This window comes from Aegilops tauschii, chromosome 6 (assembly GCF_002575655.3).
Source record: "Aegilops tauschii subsp. strangulata cultivar AL8/78 chromosome 6, Aet v6.0, whole genome shotgun sequence".
In the NCBI taxonomy this organism is placed as follows: domain Eukaryota; kingdom Viridiplantae; phylum Streptophyta; class Magnoliopsida; order Poales; family Poaceae; genus Aegilops; species Aegilops tauschii.
The window spans coordinates 73,403,363-73,421,805 of NC_053040.3; the positions used below are offsets into that span (position 1 = coordinate 73,403,363).

Genomic DNA, 18,443 nt, shown 5'->3' on the forward strand with positions numbered 1-18,443 from the left:
TAGACCACTCTCGTGCTCCCGCATGCATCGGCATAGTTTAAAAGAAGAGCACTTGCTTGTGTCCAAGAATGCTTATCTAGAAATTACACTGGCACGGCGGAATGCCATTCCACGATGAAACTTTGAAACCACTCAAAAATTCAACAATATTTGCCAAAGAACAGATTTTTTTGAATTTTTTTCTATTATTTCAATTTATTACTGCTTATGGCAGAGGCATCTGTTCTCGCGAGCAGCTACAGCGCCCAGACCCCAGATAGAACCCAGCAGGGATTATCCGAGAGAACATGACTGACCTAGATAATCAAGGCACGCCAACGTACCAGGCAAACTCCCGTGATTGCATTTGCATGCCGTCGACAAATGATAATCGTGCTGGCTGCCGGTTGACATTTGTCAATGCCATCGGATGGAGACATGGAGGCACCCCAGCTCAGATTGAAGTTCGGCGTCCTCAGCCTATAAATGCCCAATTTTTCGGAGGCAACCCTCACTGCAACCCAGCTGACCATCGATCCATCTCTCCAGAGTTCAGAGACTCCACTGCAACGTGCAACCCAGCTCGATCCCCATTGATCCACCTCTCCACAGACTCCACGACGCGCGAATGGCACTGCCATCCGAGGAGGTGGTGGCCATACTCGCGCCGATCATCGTGTACTGGGTCGCCGCCGGTGTGTACACGGTGCTCGGCCGTGTACTGGCTGACCACAGGCTCCACTCGAGGGAGGAGGAGGAGGTCAGGAACCTCGTCCCCAAGCGTGTCGTGGTCCGCACCGTCCTCCTCCAGCACGTTCTCCAGGCGGCGATAGCCTTCGCAGTCTTCAACGTAAGCGCAGCGGTACCACATTCATCGATGCTAGCTACTCAGGTGTCCGTGCAACTCAACTCAAGGAAGTTAAACTGAACGCAGGTGAAGCGAGAAGATCGCCGGGTCGCCGACGCCGGCACCGGCGCCGCACCCGCCATGGCCGTCATCTGCTGCCAGTTCGTGGCTGCCATGGTGGTCCTCGACACGTGGCAGTACGGGTGGCACCGCCTGATGCACAGCAGCGGCCTGCTGTACCGCCACGTCCACTCGTGGCACCACAGGCTGGTGGCGCCGTACGCCTACGCCGCCCAGTACAACCACCCGCTGGAGGGCCTCGTACTGGACACGGCCGGCGGCGCGCTGGCGCTGGCCGTGACGGGGATGGCGCCCCTGACGGCTGCCGCCTTCTTCTCGTTCGCGACTCTCAAGGCCGTCGACGACCACTCCGGCGTGCTTGTCCCGGGCAACCCGCTGCATCTCCTGTTCCGCAACAACACGGCCTACCACGACGTCCACCACCAGGTCCGTGGTGGCCGCTGCAACTACGCGCAGCTGTTCTTTGTGGCGTGGGACAAGCTGATGGGCACGTACGTCCCTTACGAGGTCGTCAGAGCTCGGCACGGCGGACTGGAGGCCGTGCCGTTGAAGAAGAAGAAGAAGGCCTGACGGACGGTGCCAGGACATGATCTTCGTCAGGTCGCTGGAGCGTGAGTCAACCACAACACTAGGCAGGCACCTTTTCAGTTGCAAGGATCATGTCATTATGTCAAGTCCGTCAACGTCCGTGTGATAGTAGTAGTAAGTGCTCGTGAATCGTGACCCGGACCGGTTTGTAACAACGATTACTTTTGTCTGTCTCTCAGGAGTACTCCAGTTGTGATGTGGTGCCTGGCGTCGATCCCGACCGTGTGTAGTACTAAATTATGGCAGCCAATTAGTGTTTATTATTGTCTAAAAATATTTGCAAATGATAAATCCCGAACGACCGGATTTGCCATGACAAATCGAACGTTTTTTATGACAACTTTAGTTGACATGAGGATGACAAATTTAGTTGACAAGCACGGCAATTCCCTGGCAAAAAATAAACAGGACGAAATTGTCATGCTTACCAACTAAACTTGTCATCCCTCACATATATAAATTGCCACAAAAATCGTTCGATTTGCCGTGGGAAAATCCCGAGCATTCGTGGCTTATCGGCGTCCAAATTTCTCTAGTGTTAATTATGCATATGTTTTGGCTGCCGTATTTTTTGACGGAGTTCTCATTGTTATTTGGCTATTTTTTGTGGTCAAATGACAATCGAGGAGCTCTAGCAAAAAAATAGCTACCTTTTGTCAACCAACATTTGCTTTTTTCACGAGCCTTGCACACCAGATCATCCTGAGTGCCAAAAAATTCAGAGTTTTTTGGATTTTTTTTGTTATTTGTTTCGAATTTACTGTTCATCTAGAGCATATTTACAATTTTTTCCCAAAAGCTCCTCGAGTGTCCAAACATCACAAAATTTTACATGGATCTGTGTATTTTGGATGCCAAAAAAATCATTTTTTGTGTTATTATTTTCAAATTTATTTTTCATCAAACACAATTTACGTGGGGGTCAAACCCGGTCAACGTGTTTAGAATCTGGTTTTGGGCCAAACTTACCCGGTTTTAACACTTGAAGGACCAAATGTCTACCACAAAATCTTGAAGGGCCAAGTCTATACTTTTGGAGAACTTGAAGATCAAAAACATACTTTTCTCTATTTATTACTACTCCCTCCGTACCGGTGCATAAGCCATCTTACATTATGCACCACGACCAATGAGGAGGGAAAAATGAGAGAACTTAATGTTTATTTGCTAATTAATATCATTGTATGCGATGAACTGACCACTGCATGTCATGCTAGGTAGTCTCAAGTCATTAAAAACATACACGCCCCACGTTTCTTGTTGGTTGATTCCTTCATTCATGTCAAGAAACAAGAAACGAGGTGAGAGTTAATGCACCGCGCCTAAATGTTTTGGGATTATTTGGTTTTCATAAGATGACTTATGCACCAGTACAGAGGGAGTACTGATTTTCAAATAGTAAGCCTGAAGATTCTAGTTATCTCTCGGGACCACTTATATAATACATTTTTCAGAAATCCAGGCCATAGATAATACCTTTTCCACCGTCGCGTCCAAAAGATGGCGCACAAGTTATTGGAAAATTGATATGAGCCTCCAAGCCTGTCTAACCAAAATTTCTCAGTTAAACAGTCCAAGATCTCGAAAACCAATTCCTCGATGACCTTTTAGTTTAGCAATCTTGACTCAAGACATCCAATGAACTTCATGAGGTCTTTCTCATCTCCCAACAAAGAAATATTATTTGTGTCAAATCAGCACGAAACCCCGTGCGAAATTTTAAAAACCCACAATATAAATACAAAATAGCGAACCTATTTGATGATAATTCCATTACCTCCACACTAGAAAAAATTTCTCAATACAATCAACGTGGTGTTTAAGAAACTTATCTTCAATGCTTTAGAAATTCCCCTGCTTTCATGAGCCCCTTCGAAACTGGGAGCCCCAATTACTTATCCTCAAACCATTCCACAGAACATTTGTATGCATACAAAATTAAGCTTTGTTTGGGCTTAGGAATCGGCTGATACCCATCTCACATTTCTTCGAAGTGTGGTTAACTTCAAGTCTTGATCTAAACTGGCACGAAAGAAAATGTATTATTATGTGCTTACAAGAGATGAGATACCCCAGGCTTTGTGTACATATCCTGAACTCCGGCAAGACAAGAGACAATTTGTTACAAAAAGGAACAAATGAGGCGAGAGAAGGTCACCTTGGCGTATCCCTTGCTTAGGTCCAAAAGACTTGCACAACTGCTCACTAATCACACATTATATTTTACGGGCATAACATATTGGATGATCTAGTTTATCTAAATGGCTAAAAATTCGGAGGCATTAAGCATCATTCCAAAAGCACCAATCCACATGGTCATAGACCTTTTTTATCTCCATTAAGCGTCCCTTTTTCATCTCCCTACCAAAAGAATGATTTGCGTCAAACCATGACAAAGACCCAGACAAAATTTAGATAACCCATAATATAAGTATGAAGAGCGTAGGTGAACTATTGGATGATAATTTTGAAGTAAATATGCCCTAGAGGCAATAATAAAGTTATTATTTATTTCCTTATATCATGATAAATGTTTATTATTCATGCTAAAATTGTATTAACTGGAAACATAATACTTGTGTGAGTACATAGACAAACAGAGTGTCACTAGTATGCCTCTACTTGACTAGCTCGTTGATCAAAGATGGTTATGTTTCCTAGCCATTGACATGAGTTGTCATTTGATTAACGGGATCACATCATTAGGAGAATGATGTGATTGACTTGACCCATTGCGTTAGCTTAGCACACGATCGTTTTGTTGGGAATAGTAGCATAATTTTAAATTTTTCCTACGCTCACCAAGATCCATCTATGGAGTATACTAGCAACGGGGGGAAAGGAGTGCATCTACATACCCTTGTAGATCGCGAGCGGAAGCGTTCCAATGAACGTGGATGACGGAGTCGTACTCGCCGTGATTCAAATCACCGATGACCGAGTGCCGAACGGACGGCACCTCCGCGTTCAACACACGTACGGTGCAGCGACGTCTCCTCCTTCTTGATCCAGCAAGGGGAAGGAGAGGTTGATGGAGATCCAGCAGCACGACGGCGTGGTGGTGGATGTAGCGGGTCTCGGCAGGGCTTCGCCGAGCTTCTGCGAGAGAGAGAGGTGTAGCAGGGGAGGAGGGAGGCGCCCAAGGCTGTAATTTTGCTGCCCTCCCTCCCCCCCCCCCTTTATATAGGCCCCCTGGGAGGGGGGGCGCCGGCCAAGATCCCATCAAGGGAGGGGGCGGCGGCCAAGGGGGGAGACTTGCCCCCCAAGGCAAGTGGGGCGCCCCCCACCCTAGGGTTTCCAACCCTAGGCGCAGGGGGGAGGCCCATGGGGGCGCCCCAGCCCACTAGGGGCTGGTTCCCTTCCCACTTCAGCCCATGGGGCCCTCCGGGATAGGTGGCCCCACCCGGTGGACCCCCGGGACCCTTCCGGTGGTCCCGGTACAATACCGATAACCCCCGAAACTTTCCCGGTGGCCGAAACTTGACTTCCTATATATAATTCTTCACCTCCGGACCATTCCGGAACTCCTCGTGACGTCCGGGATCTCATCCGGGACTCCGAACAACTTTCGGGTTTCCGCATACTCATATCTCTACAACCCTAGCGTCACCGAACCTTAAGTGTGTAGACCCTACGGGTTCGGAGACATGCAGACATGACCGAGACGCCTCTCCGGTCAATAACCAACAGCGGGATCTGGATACCCACGTTGGCTCCCACATGTTCCACGATGATCTCATCGGATGAACCACGATGTCGAGGATTCAATCAATCCCGTATACAATTCCCTTTGTCAATCGGTATGTTACCCCCCCCCCCCCCCCCCGAGATTCGATCGTCGGTATCCCAATACCTTGTTCAATCTCGTTACCGGCAAGTCTCTTTACTCGTACCGCAATGCATGATCCCGTGACTAACGCCTTAGTCACATAGAGCTCAATATGATGATGCATTACCGAGTGGGCCCAGAGATACCTCTCCGTCATACGGAGTGACAAATCCCAGTCTCGATCCGTGCCAACCCAACAGATACTTTCGGAGATACCCGTAGTGCACCTTTATAGTCACCCAGTTACGTTGTGACGTTTGGCACACCCAAAGAACTCCTACGGTATCCGGGAGTTGCACGATCTCATGGTCTAAGGAAAAGATACTTGACATTGGAAAAGCTTCTAGCAAACGAAACTACACGATCTTTTATGCTATGCTTAGGATTGGGTCTTGTCCATCACATCATTCTCCTAATGATGTGATCCCGTTATTAATGACATCCAATGTCCATAGTCAGGAAACCATGACTATCCGTTGATCAACGAGCTAGTCAACTAGAGGCTTACTAGGGACACGTTGTGGTCTATGTATTCACACATGTATTACGATTTCCGGACAATACAATTATAGGATGAACAATAGACAATTACCATGAACAAAGAAATATAATAATAACCATTTATTATTGCCTCTAGGGCATATTTCCAACAGTCTCCCACTTGCACTAGAGTCAATAATCTAGTTACATTGTGATGAATCGAACACCCATTGCGTCCTGGTGTTGATCATGTTTTGCCCTAGGGAGAGGTTTAGTCAACGGATCTGCTACATTCAGGTCCGTATGTACTTTACAAATATCTATGTCTCCATTTTGAACAGTTTCACGAATGGAGTTGAAGCGACGGTTGATATGCCTGGTCTTCCTGTGAAACCTGGGCTCCTTCGCAAGTGCAATAGCTCCAGTGTTGTCACAGAAGAGAGTCATCGGGCCCGATGCATTGGGAATCACCCCTAGGTCGGTAATGAACTCCTACATCCAGACTGCTTCCTGTGCTGCCTCCGAGGCTGCCATGTACTCCGCTTCACATGTAGATCCCACCACGACGCTTTGCTTGCAACTGCACCAGCTTACTGCTCCTCCATTAAAAATATACACGTATCCGGTTTGTGACTTCGAGTCATCCAGATCTGTGTCGAAGCTAGCGTCGACGTAACCCTTTACGACGAGCTCTTCGTCACCTCCATAAACGAGAAACATATCCTTAGTCCTCTTCAGGTACTTCAGGATATTCTTGACCGCTGTCCAGTGTTCCATGTCGGGATTACTTTGGTACCTTCCTACCAAACTCACGGCAAGGTTTACATCAGGTCTGGTACACAGCATGGCATACATAATAGACCCTATGGCCGAGGCATAGGGGATGACACTCATCTTTTCTCTATCTTCTGCCGTGGTCGGGCATTGAGCCGTGCTCAATTGCACACCTTGCAATACAGGCAAGAACCCCTTCTTGGACTGATCCATATTGAACTTCTTCAATATCTTGTCAAGGTATGTACTCTGTGAAAGACCAATGAGGCGTCTTGATCTATCTCTATAGATCTTGATGCCTAATATATAAGCAGCTTCTCCAAGGTCCTTCATTGAAAAACACTTATTCAAATAGGCCTTTATACTTTCCAAGAATTCTATATCATTTCCCATCAATAGTATGTCATCCACATATAATATGAGAAATGCTACAGAGCTCCCACTCACTTTCTTGTACACACAGCCTTCTCCATAAGTCTGTGTAAACCCAAACGCTTTGATCATCTCATCAAAGCGAATGTTCCAACTCCGAGATGCTTGCACCAGCCCATAGATTGAGCGCTGGAGCTTGCATACTTTGTTAGCATTCTTAGGATCGACAAAACCTTCCGGCTGCATCATATACAACTCTTCCTTGAGGAAGCCGTTAAGGAATGCCGTTTTGACGTCCATCTGCCATATCTCATAATCATAGTATGCGGCAATTGCTAACATGATTCGGATGGACTTCAGCTTCGCTACGGGTGAGAAAGTCTCATCGTAGTCAACCCCTTGAACTTGTCGATAACCCTTAGCGACAAGTCGAGCCTTATAGATGGTCACATTACCATCCGCGTCTGTCTTCTTCTTAAAGATCCATTTGTTTTCTATGGCTCGCCGATCATCGGGCAAGTCAGTCAAAGTCCATACTTCGTTTTCATACATGGATCCTATCTCGGATTTCATGGCTTCTAGCCATTTGTCGGAATCCGGGCCCGCCATCGCTTCTTCATAGTTCGAAGGTTCACCGTTGTCTAACAACATGATTTCCAGGACAGGGTTGCCGTACCACTCTGGTGCGGAACGTGTCCTTGTGGACCTACGAAGTTCAGTAGTAACTTGATCCGAAGCTTCATGATCATCATCATTAACTTCCTCCCCAGTCGGTGTAGGCACCACAGGAACATTTTCCCGCGCTGCGCTACTTTCCAGTTCGGAAGGGGTGACTATCACCTCATCAAGTTCCACTTTCCTCCCACTCAATTCTTTCGAGAGAAACTCCTTCTCCAGAAAGGACCCGTTCTTGGCAACGAAGATCTTGCCTTCGGATCTGAGGTAGAAGGTATACCCAATAGTTTCCTTAGGGTATCCTATGAAGACGCATTTCTCTGACTTGGGTTCGAGCTTTTCAGGTTGAAGTTTCTTGACACAAGCATCGCATCCCCAAACTTTTAGAAACGACAGCTTAGGTTTCTTCCCAAACCATAATTCATACGGTGTCGTCTCAATGGATTTCGACGGAGCCCTATTTAAAGTGAATGCGGCAGTTTTTAAAGCATAGCCCCAAAATGAGAGCGGTAAATTGGTAAGAGACATCATAGATCGCACCATATCCAATAGAGTGCGATTACGACGTTCGGACACACCGTTTCTCTGAGGTGTTCCAGGCGGCGTGAGTTGTGAAACTATCCCACATTTCCTTAAGTGTGTACCAAACTCGTGACTTAAATATTCTCCACCACGATCTGATCGTAAGAATTTTATTTTCCTGTCACGTTGATTCTCAACCTCACTCTGAAATTCCTTGAACTTTTCAAAGGTTTCAGACTTGTGTTTCATTAGGTAGACATACCCATATCTACTTAAGTCATCAGTGAGAGTGAGAACATAACGATATCCTCCGCGAGCCTCAACACTCATTGGACCGCACACATCGGTATGTATGATTTCCAATAAGTTGGTTGCTCGCTCCATTGTTCCGGAGAACGGAGTCTTGGTCATCTTACCCATGAGGCATGGTTCGCACGTGTCAAATGATTCGTAATCAAGAGACTCCAAAAGTCCATCTGCATGGAGCTTCTTCATGCGCTTGACACCAATGTGACCAAGGCGGCAGTGCCACAAGTATGTGGGACTATCGTTATCAACTTTACATCTTTTGGTATTCACACTATGAATATGTGTAACATCACGTTCGAGATTCATCAAGAATAAACCATTGACCAGCGGGGCATGACCATAAAACATATCTCTCATATAAATAGAACAACCATTATTCTCGGATTTAAATGAGTAGCCATCTCGAATTAAACGAGATCCAGATACAATGTTCATGCTCAAAGCTGGCACTAAATAACAATTATTGAGGTTCAAAACTAATCCCGTAGGTAGATGCAGAGGTAGCGTGCCGACAGCGATCACATCGACCTTGGAACCATTCCCGGCGCGCATCGTCACCTCGTCCTTCGCCAGTCTCCGTTTATTCTGTAGTTCCTGTTTTGAGTTACAAATATGAGCAACCGCACCGGTATCAAATACCCAGGAGCTACTACGAGTACTGGTAAGGTACACATCAATTACATGTATATCACATATACCTTTGGTCTTGCTGGCCTTCTTGTCCGCTAAGTATTTGGGGCAGTTCCGCTTCCAGTGACCACTTCCCTTGCAATAAAAGCACTCAGTCTCAGGCTTGGGTCCATTCTTCGACTTCTTCCCAGTAACTGGCTTACCGGGCGCGGCAACTCCCTTGCCGTCCTTCTTGAAGTTCTTCTTACCCTTGCCCTTCTTGAACTTAGTGGTTTTATTCACCATCAACACTTGATGTTCTTTTCTGATCTCCACCTCCGCTGATTTCAGCATTGAATATACCTCAAGAATGGTCTTTTCCATCCCCTGCATATTGAAGTTCATCACAAAGCTCTTGTAGCTTGGTGGAAGCGACTGAAGGATTCTGTCAATGACCGCATCATCCGGGAGATTAACTCCCAGCTGAGACAAGCGGTTGTGCAACCCAGACATTCTGAGTATGTGCTCACTAACAGAACTATTCTCCTCCATTTTACAGCTGAAGAACTTGTCGGAGACTTCATATCTCTCGACCCGGGCATGAGCTTGGAAAACCATTTTCGGCTCCTCGAACATCTCATATGCTCCATGTTTCTCAAAACGCTTTTGGAGACCCGGTTCTAAGCTGTAAAGCATGCCGCACTGAACGAGGGAGTAATCATCAGCACGCTGCTGCCAAGCGTTCATAACGTCTTGGTTCTCTGGGATTGGTGCTTCACCTAGCGGTGCTTCTAGGACATAATCTTTCTTGGCTGCTATGAGGATGATCCTCAGGTTCCGGACCCAGTCCGTATAGTTGCTGCCATCATCTTTCAGCTTGGTTTTCTCTAGGAACGCGTTGAAATTGAGGACAACGTGGGCCATTTGATCTACAAGACATAGTGTAAAGATTTTAGACTAAGTTCATGATAATTAAGTTCATCTAATCAAATTACTCAATGAACTCCCACTCAGATAGACATCCCTCTAGTCATCTAAGTGAAACATGATCCGAGGTAACTAGGCCGTGTCCGATCATCACGTGAGACGGACTAGTCAAGATCGGTGAACATCTCCATGTTGATCGTATCTTCTATACGACTCATGCTCGACCTTTCGGTCCTCCGTGTTCCGAGGCCATGTCTGTACATGCTAGGCTCGTCAAGTCAACCTAAGTGTATTGCGTGTGTTCCGAGGCCATGTCTGTACATGCTAGGCTCGTCAACACCCGTTGTATTCGAACGTTAGAATCTATCACACCCGATCATCACGTGGTGCTTCGAAACAACGAACCTTCGCAACGGTGCACAGTTAGGGGGAACACTTTTCTTGAAATTATCATAAGGGATCATCTTACTTACTACCGTCGTTCTAAGCAAATAAGATGCAAAACATGATAAACATCACATGCAATCAAATAGTGACATGATATGGCCAATATCATTATGCTCCTTTGATCTCCATCTTCGGGACACCATGATCATCTTCGTCACCGGCATGACACCATGATCTCCATCATTGTGTCTTCATGAAGTCGTCACGCCAACGATTACTTCTACTTCTATGGCTAACGCGTTTAGCAACAAAGTAAAGTAATTTACATGGCGTTATTCAATGACACGCAGGTCATCCAAAATAATAAAGACAACTCCTATGGCTCCTGCCGGTTGTCATACTCATCGACATGCAAGTCGTGATTCCTATTACAAGAATATGATCAATCTCATACATCACATATATCATTCATCACATCTTCTGGCCATATCACATCACATAGCACTTGCTGCAAAAACAAGTTAGACGTCCTCTAATTGTTGTTGCAAGTTTTTACATGGCTTGTATAGGTTTCTAGCAAGAACGTTTCTTACCTACGTAAAACCACAACGTGATTTGCCAATTTCTATTTACCCTTCATAAGGACCCTTTTCATCGAATCCGTTCCGACTAAAGTAGGAGAGACAGACACCCGCTAGCCACCTTATGCAACTAGTGCATGTCAGTCGGTGGAACCTGTCTCACGTAAGCGTACGTGTAAGGTCGGTCCGGGCCGCTTCATCCTACAATACCGCCGAAACAAGATACGACTAGTAGCGGCAAGAAGAATTGGCAACATCAACGCCCACAACTGCTTTGTGTTCTACTCGTGCATAGTAACTACGCATAGGCCTGGCTCATGATGCCACTGTTGGGAATCGTAGCATAATTTTAAAATTTTCCTACGCTCACCAAGATCCATCTATGGAGTATACTAGCAACGAGGGGAAAGGAGTGCATCTACATACACTTGTAGATCGCGAGCGGAAGCGTTCCAATGAACGTGGATGACGGAGTCGTACTCGCCGTGATTCAAATCACCGATGACCGAGTGCCGAACGGACGGCACCTCCGCGTTCAACACACGTACGGTGCAGCGACATCTCCTCCTTCTTGATCCAGCAAGGGGAAGGAGAGGTTGATGGAGATCCAGCAGCACGACGGCGTGGTGGTGGATGTAGCGGGTCTCGGCAGGGCTTCGCCGAGCTTCTGCGAGAGAGAGAGGTGTAGCAGGGGAGGAGGGAGACGCCCAAGGCTGTAATTTTGCTGCCCTCCCTCCCCCCTTTATATAGGCCCCCTGGGAGGGGGGGCGCCGGCCAAGATCCCATCAAGGGAGGGGGCGGCGGCCAAGGGGGGAGACTTGCCCCCCAAGGCAAGTGGGGCGCCCCCCACCCTAGGGTTTCCAACCCTAGGCGCAGGGGGGAGGCCCATGGGGGGCGCCCCAGCCCACTAGGGGCTGGTTCCCTTCCCACTTCAGCCCATGGGGCCCTCCGGGATAGGTGGACCCCCGGGACCCTTCCGGTGGTCCCGGTACAATACCGATAACCCCCGAAACTTTCCCGGTGGCCGAAACTTGACTTCCTATATATAATTCTTCACCTCCGGACCATTCCGGAACTCCTCGTGATGTCCGGGATCTCATCCGGGACTCCGAACAACTTTCGGGTTTCCGCATACTCATATCTCTACAACCCTAGCGTCACCGAACCTTAAGTGTGTAGACCCTACGGGTTCGGGAGACATGCAGACATGACCAAGACGCCTCTCCGGTCAATAACAAACAGCGGGATCTGGATACCCATGTTGGCTCCCACATGTTCCACGATGATCTCATCGGATGAACCACAATGTCGAGGATTCAATCAATCCCGTTTACAATTCCCTTTGTCAATTGGTATGTTACTTGCCCGAGATTCGATCGTCGGTATCCCAATACCTTGTTCAATCTCGTTGCCGGCAAGTCTCTTTACTCGTACCGCAGTGCATGATCCCGTGACTAACGCCTTAGTCACATTGAGCTCATTATGATGATGCATTACCGAGTGGGCCCAGAGATACCTCTCCGTCACACGGAGTGACAAATCCCAGTCTCGATCCGTGCCAACCCAACAGATACTTTCGGAGATACCCGTAATGCACCTTTATAGTCACCCAGTTACGTTGTGACGTTTGGCACACCCAAAGTACTCCTACGGTATCCGGGAGTTGCACGATCTCATGGTCTAAGGAAAAGATACTTGACATTGGAAAAGCTCTAGCAAACGAAACTACACGATCTTTTATGCTATGCTTAGGATTGGGTCTTGTCCATCACATCATTCTCCTAATGATGTGATCCCGTTATCAACGACATCCAATGTCCATAATCAGGAAACCATGACTATCTATTGATCAACGAGCTAGTCAACTAGAGGCATACTAGGGACACGTTGTGGTCTATGTATTCACACATGTATTACGATTTCCGGATAACACAATTATAGCATGAACAATAGACAATTATCATGAACAAAGAAATATAATAATAACCATTTATTATTGCCTCTAGGGCATATTTCCAACACGTTTAGTATTCTGCTATTGCTTTCTTCATGACTTATACATGTTCCTATGACTATGAGATTATGCAACTCCCGTTTACCGGAGGAACACTTTGTGTGCTACCAAACGTCACAACATAACTGGGTGATTATAAAGGTGCTCTACAGGTGTCTCCGAAGGTACTTGTTGGGTTGGCGTATTTCGAGATTAGGATTTGTCACTCCGATTGTCAGAGAGGTATCTTTGGGCCCACTCGGTAATGCACATCACTTAAGCCTTGCAAGCATTGCAACTAATGAGTTAGTTGCGGGATGATGTATTACAGAACGAGTAAAGAGACTTGCCGGTAACGAGATTGAACTAGGTATTGAGATACCGACGATCGAATCTCGGGCAAGTAACATACCGATGACAAAGGGAACAGCGTATGTTGTTATGCGGTCTGACCGATAAAGATCTTCGTAGAATATGTAGGAGCCAATATGAGCATCCAGGTTCCGCTATTGGTTATTGACCGGAAACGTGTCTCGGTCATGTCTACATAGTTCTCGAACCCGTAGGGTCCGCACGCTTAAAGTTTCGATGACAGTTATATTATGAGTTTATATGTTTTGATGTACCGAAGGTTGTTCGGAGTCCCGAATGTGATCACGGACATGACGAGGAGTCTCGAAATGGTCGAGACATGAAGATTGATATATTGGACGACTATATTCGGACACCGGAATGGTTCCGGGGTTATTGGATATATACCGGAGTACCGGGAGGTTACCGAAACCCCCCCCCCCCGGGGGGGATTAATGGGCCTACATGGGCCTTAGTGGAGAAGAGGAGGGGCGGCCAGGGCAGGCCGCGTGCCCCCTCCCCCTCTAGTCCGAATTGGACAAGGAGGGGGGGCGGCGCCCCCCTTTCCTTCTTCTCCTCCTCCTCTTTCCCCCTTCTCCTAATCCAACAAGGAAGGGAGGGAGTCCTACTCCCGGTGGGAGTAGGACTCCTCCTGGCGCGCCCCTCTCCTGGCCGGCCGCCTCTCCCCCCCCCCCCTTGCTCCTTTATATACGGGGGCAGGGGGCACCCCAAAGACACAACAATTGATCATTGATCTTTTAGCCGTGTGCGGTGCCCCCCTCCACCATAGTCCACCTCGATAATACTGTAGCAGTGCTTAGGCGAAGCCCTGCGTCGGTAGAACATCATCATCGTCACCACGCCGTCGTGCTGACGAAACTCTCCCTCAACACTCGGCTGGATCGGAGTTCGAGGGACGTCATCGGGCTGAACGTGTGCTGAACTCGGAGGTGCCGTGCGTTCGGTACTTGATTGGTCAGATCGTGAAGACGTACGACTACATCAACCGCGTTGTGCTAACAAATTTCTTACTTCCAGTGGATAAATATTTCTCGGTTCACTCAGGAAGGTGTTTAAGAACCTTATCTTTTATGCTTTAGAATTTCCCCGCTTGCAAACGCCCCTCTTGAATTGGGAGCCGCCAGTTACTTATCCTCAAAGCATTCAGCTAGAATTTGGAGGGAAACATCACTTGGTATTCCATAAAACATTTGTTTCCAAACAGAATCGAGCATTCATTTGAGCTTCAGAGTTGGCAAGTATCCATATCATCTTTCTTCGGAATGTCCTTAACTTGTAAGGCTTGATCAAAATTGGCACAAAAGAAAAAGAGAATGCCATATGTGAATAAGAGATGAGATACCCCGGGACTTTGCCTACATATCCTGAACTCCTGCAATACAAGAGACAAATCATGAACTGCAAAAAGGAATACATAAGGCGAGAGAAGGCCACCTTGGTGTTTCCCTCGAGTAGGCTCAAAAGACCCCCGCAACTTCCCATTCAAGCACATCGAATATATCACGGGCATGACACATCACATGATCTAGTTTATCCAAATGGCAAAAATCCACTAGGCATTAAGTATCCCTTCCAAAGCACCAATCCACATGGTCATAGAGGTTGGGCAAATCGCACAAAGGTTGGCCATGTCTAGTTCATAGGAGAGCATGGAAACATTAAAAAAGCAAGGATGGTGTTGTAGATAATCATTATACCAGAAATGAAAGAACTTTGAGTAGGAAAGATAAACCATCCAAAAGAAACCGCACGGTCACCAAGCACTTTGAGATAATCTTGTGTATGTCGTTGCATAGATTGATTGGTCTTAAATATTTAATCTCGTCTTATTTTTCTTCTTTGGGATAAGAAAAATTGAAGTGTCGATGACCAGCACACAAGAAGTTCCAATTACTCTAAAGAAAATCTCACCAGGGGGATGCTAAACCGCGCAAATAATACTCATGAACCACTTGCGTATTTTTACAAGTGTTCATATGTTTGTTAAAGAAAGGCAAATTTTAACATGGCCCATCTTACCTCCCCTCTCACAGGGGAAGTAAGAAGGTAAGAGTTACTTAGACCCAGTACTTAATAAAATTAATGGCCCAGATCTATTATATACTCTTACCACTTATGTGAAAAGAGAAGGTAAGAGGGACCATGTTAAACCTTAAAAAACAGGCTTTCATAGTGAGAGATGATAAGACTACCTATGTTCACAATTTTCTTTTCACATTTTCAAAACTTCACAGTGCCTCGGCTCACTATTAGTTTCAATTTTAAAATTCACGACGCACCGTAATGAGAGCAATTTTAATATGGTCCCTCCACCTCCTCTTTTCACATGAGAGATAAGAAGGTAAGAGTTACTCAAACCCACTACATACTGAAATCAATGGCTCAGGGCTATTATATACTCTTAAATCTTATGTGAAAAGGAGATAAGAGGGACCACGAGAAAGTTGCTCCCGTAATGAACTCTATATGATTTGTAACTCATATTATTTTTATGGGACCTCATCAAGAGGGTAGGGTGGTCCTACGATTTCATAAAGAAGAATGGAGTTGGACTGATTTATACAGAAAACTAACTCGAAAACCACACAACTTGATTGATTAAGGAACAACCAGCAAAAACATAAAAGAAAAACAACAAAAGCCACCGCCGCTCAGTCAGTACCACCACCATCAACATGCTCTCAACCCGGAGAGAATTGAGCAGGTTGTTCAACGACTCCTCCAAGAAGAGAAAACGATGTCCGTGGACGCTGTCGTCGCCAGCATAAGCCTCCATCTACCAGTAAAGTTTTCGCCAGAAACCGCTCATTGCTTGTTCTTCCACTTGGAAGCTCAATCCCCTCGCCTTTTCTTTCACGTCTACACTTGTGCTTTCAGCAAGTTCGTACCAGTCGTCAGTCAAGGAGGGAGCTCCAACCTTTGCCCCCCGTTGCAACCTAAACGCTGATTCTATCCCGGCCAAGCAAGCAAGGGGAACCCCGGCAGGAAGAAGGAAAGAAAGACAGCTTATTTCTGTCAAATCAAGATTGTGTGGGTGTGAAGTAATGGCGAGCCTTCAACCAATAAAAAATACCTGAAAGAAGATGTGTGGGCCTTCAATCATTGGTGCAATGAGTATCGTAGATAGAGTGATGGAAGAAATTCGATCTCATATAGCTAGCTTTCCTTTCAAAGTGAAACGATTTTCCTTTTACGTTGAGATATTTGAATTGGATTTTCCTTGACCACTACTATCGTAAAGTCATCCTAACAACTCAAGAACCGACAACCACGGTCTAGTAAAGAGGAGAAACCCTTCGACAACTACTCCAGAGGAGAAGGGGCCACCGCACCATCATCGCCAGTATACATGATGGTGCGGACGAGGAAGCTCTGGTGCCCTGCTGAGCAGAACAGCAGCTCTCAGCCGCCGCCTAGTCCCCCCTCCTTCGCTGCCGGTGGTCAGTGCGGCAAAACCCGTGCGTGTGATGGCGGCGATGGAGGGCCTCTCCTCCTTACCCCGGATCTGCGAACGGCGCGAGCATCCAGATCCGTGGGGTGCGGCCCTCCCCACGGCGGCTAGCTTGTGGCAGTGCACGGGCGCCCAAATCCATGGGGTGTGGGTCTTCCAGCAGCGTGGCGGCTCCCAGTGGCGGCGGGCTCGGGCGATGGTGTGGGCCGTGCGACGGCGGATCTCGTCGCTCCGGTCATTGCGGAATCTGTACCTGGGGCGGCGGCCCCGGTAGGCATGGCGACCAAGGCCCTGCCCTCCACCTCGACCCCATGCCCGGGTGAAGACCAAAAATCTCCTTAGATTGGGCGGTGACGGCACTGCGTCTGTCGTGCCCTTCTTGTAGGCGCCGCCTGAGGCGTTCGGGTGCTCGGTTAGAGGAACTACGAGCGAAGGGGATGGGACCAGTGGCAGTAGGTGGTGTTCGGGAAGGAGGAGGAGCGTGGCATCTGGCACGTCGACAACGGCGAGCCTCAGCGGCAGGAGCAGCGGGGTCTCGGCGGTGGGCGCGTGATGATGGATGTGCACATGATTGTGGCGTTGTCTGATGTCGACGTCAGCTAGGCCTGGCAAGGTCGATGCGTCAGTATAACTCTGAAGATGGATAGGTGGAAGACGTATGCGGCGGCCTCTGAGAGTGCACCCGATCAGTGTGTGCCCCAGACCTGGCAATGTGGCTTGGTTGGGGCCTCCGGTTTTAGATGTTAGGCTATGGTGCGAGGTCTGTTAGGTATTCGCCTCGGACTATCGGCACTCCTTCATCAAGTGGATAGGAGTAGCAACGGATGTTGCCAAGATGGTGACTTCAGACGTATTGGTGTACTACATTGTAAGGACTTTGTGAATAATTAATAAAGTGGTTGCATGCATCATCTAGATGCAGAGGCTGAGGGTCTTCCTCCTTTTCTAAAAAAAAGAAGAGATAACTTTGGCCAAACACAAAATACGATTGGAAATTTTGCACTCTCCAAAATTGCTCAAAACATTGATATGAGATCTTTGCTGTTTAGAACCATCAATGGTACGTAAACATATACTCTCCAAAATAAGCTGTGTATTTTGCGCAAGGGAGTCTAAACTTGATGATAGTACTGTTGTTGAAGGCAGAGAGAATCATATATGAAGCTTGACTGTACATTTTGCGAAAGTCTACGTAAATTCATGGTTATTCACATTGTTCAAGATTTAAGTCCACTGAATTATGTCATTGGACAGTGTTCAGTACTGATTACTATTCGTGAACTAATGACTAAACATTTTGCAACATCAAGCACATCTTATCAATACGCGGAAACAAAAATGATGTTGTTAAACATTGGACATTTTTCAGTCTACCGGCAGGAACTAGCATCATCATTCAGCACATGAAACACTGGACAATTTTATCTTTGCACAAATGATTACTATAAGCGATGCTACTTCAGTTGTCAATTTATTATTGAACTTAATTTGCAAGATTCATTTGCCAACTACTATATACTCTATAAATTTCTAGAGATATACTCCCTTCGTTCCTAAATATAAGCCTTTTTAGAGATTTCAATGTGGACTATATACGGAGAAAAATGAGTGAATCTACACTCTAAAATACGTCTATATACATTTGTATGTAGCCTGTATTAAAATCC

General features: G+C 46.8%; 1 protein-coding gene across 1 annotated transcript; it reads left to right on the forward strand.

The window, feature by feature from the left end:
- The first annotated feature begins 607 nt into the window (after positions 1-607).
- On the forward strand, positions 608-1,839 carry LOC109768799 (sphinganine C4-monooxygenase 1-like). Its single transcript, XM_020327528.4, has 2 exons — positions 608-829; positions 914-1,839. Exons 1-2 carry the CDS (start codon positions 608-610, stop codon positions 1,475-1,477), a joined length of 786 nt encoding a protein of 261 aa, XP_020183117.3. The 3' UTR covers positions 1,478-1,839.
- Positions 1,840-18,443: the final 16,604 nt, after the last annotated feature.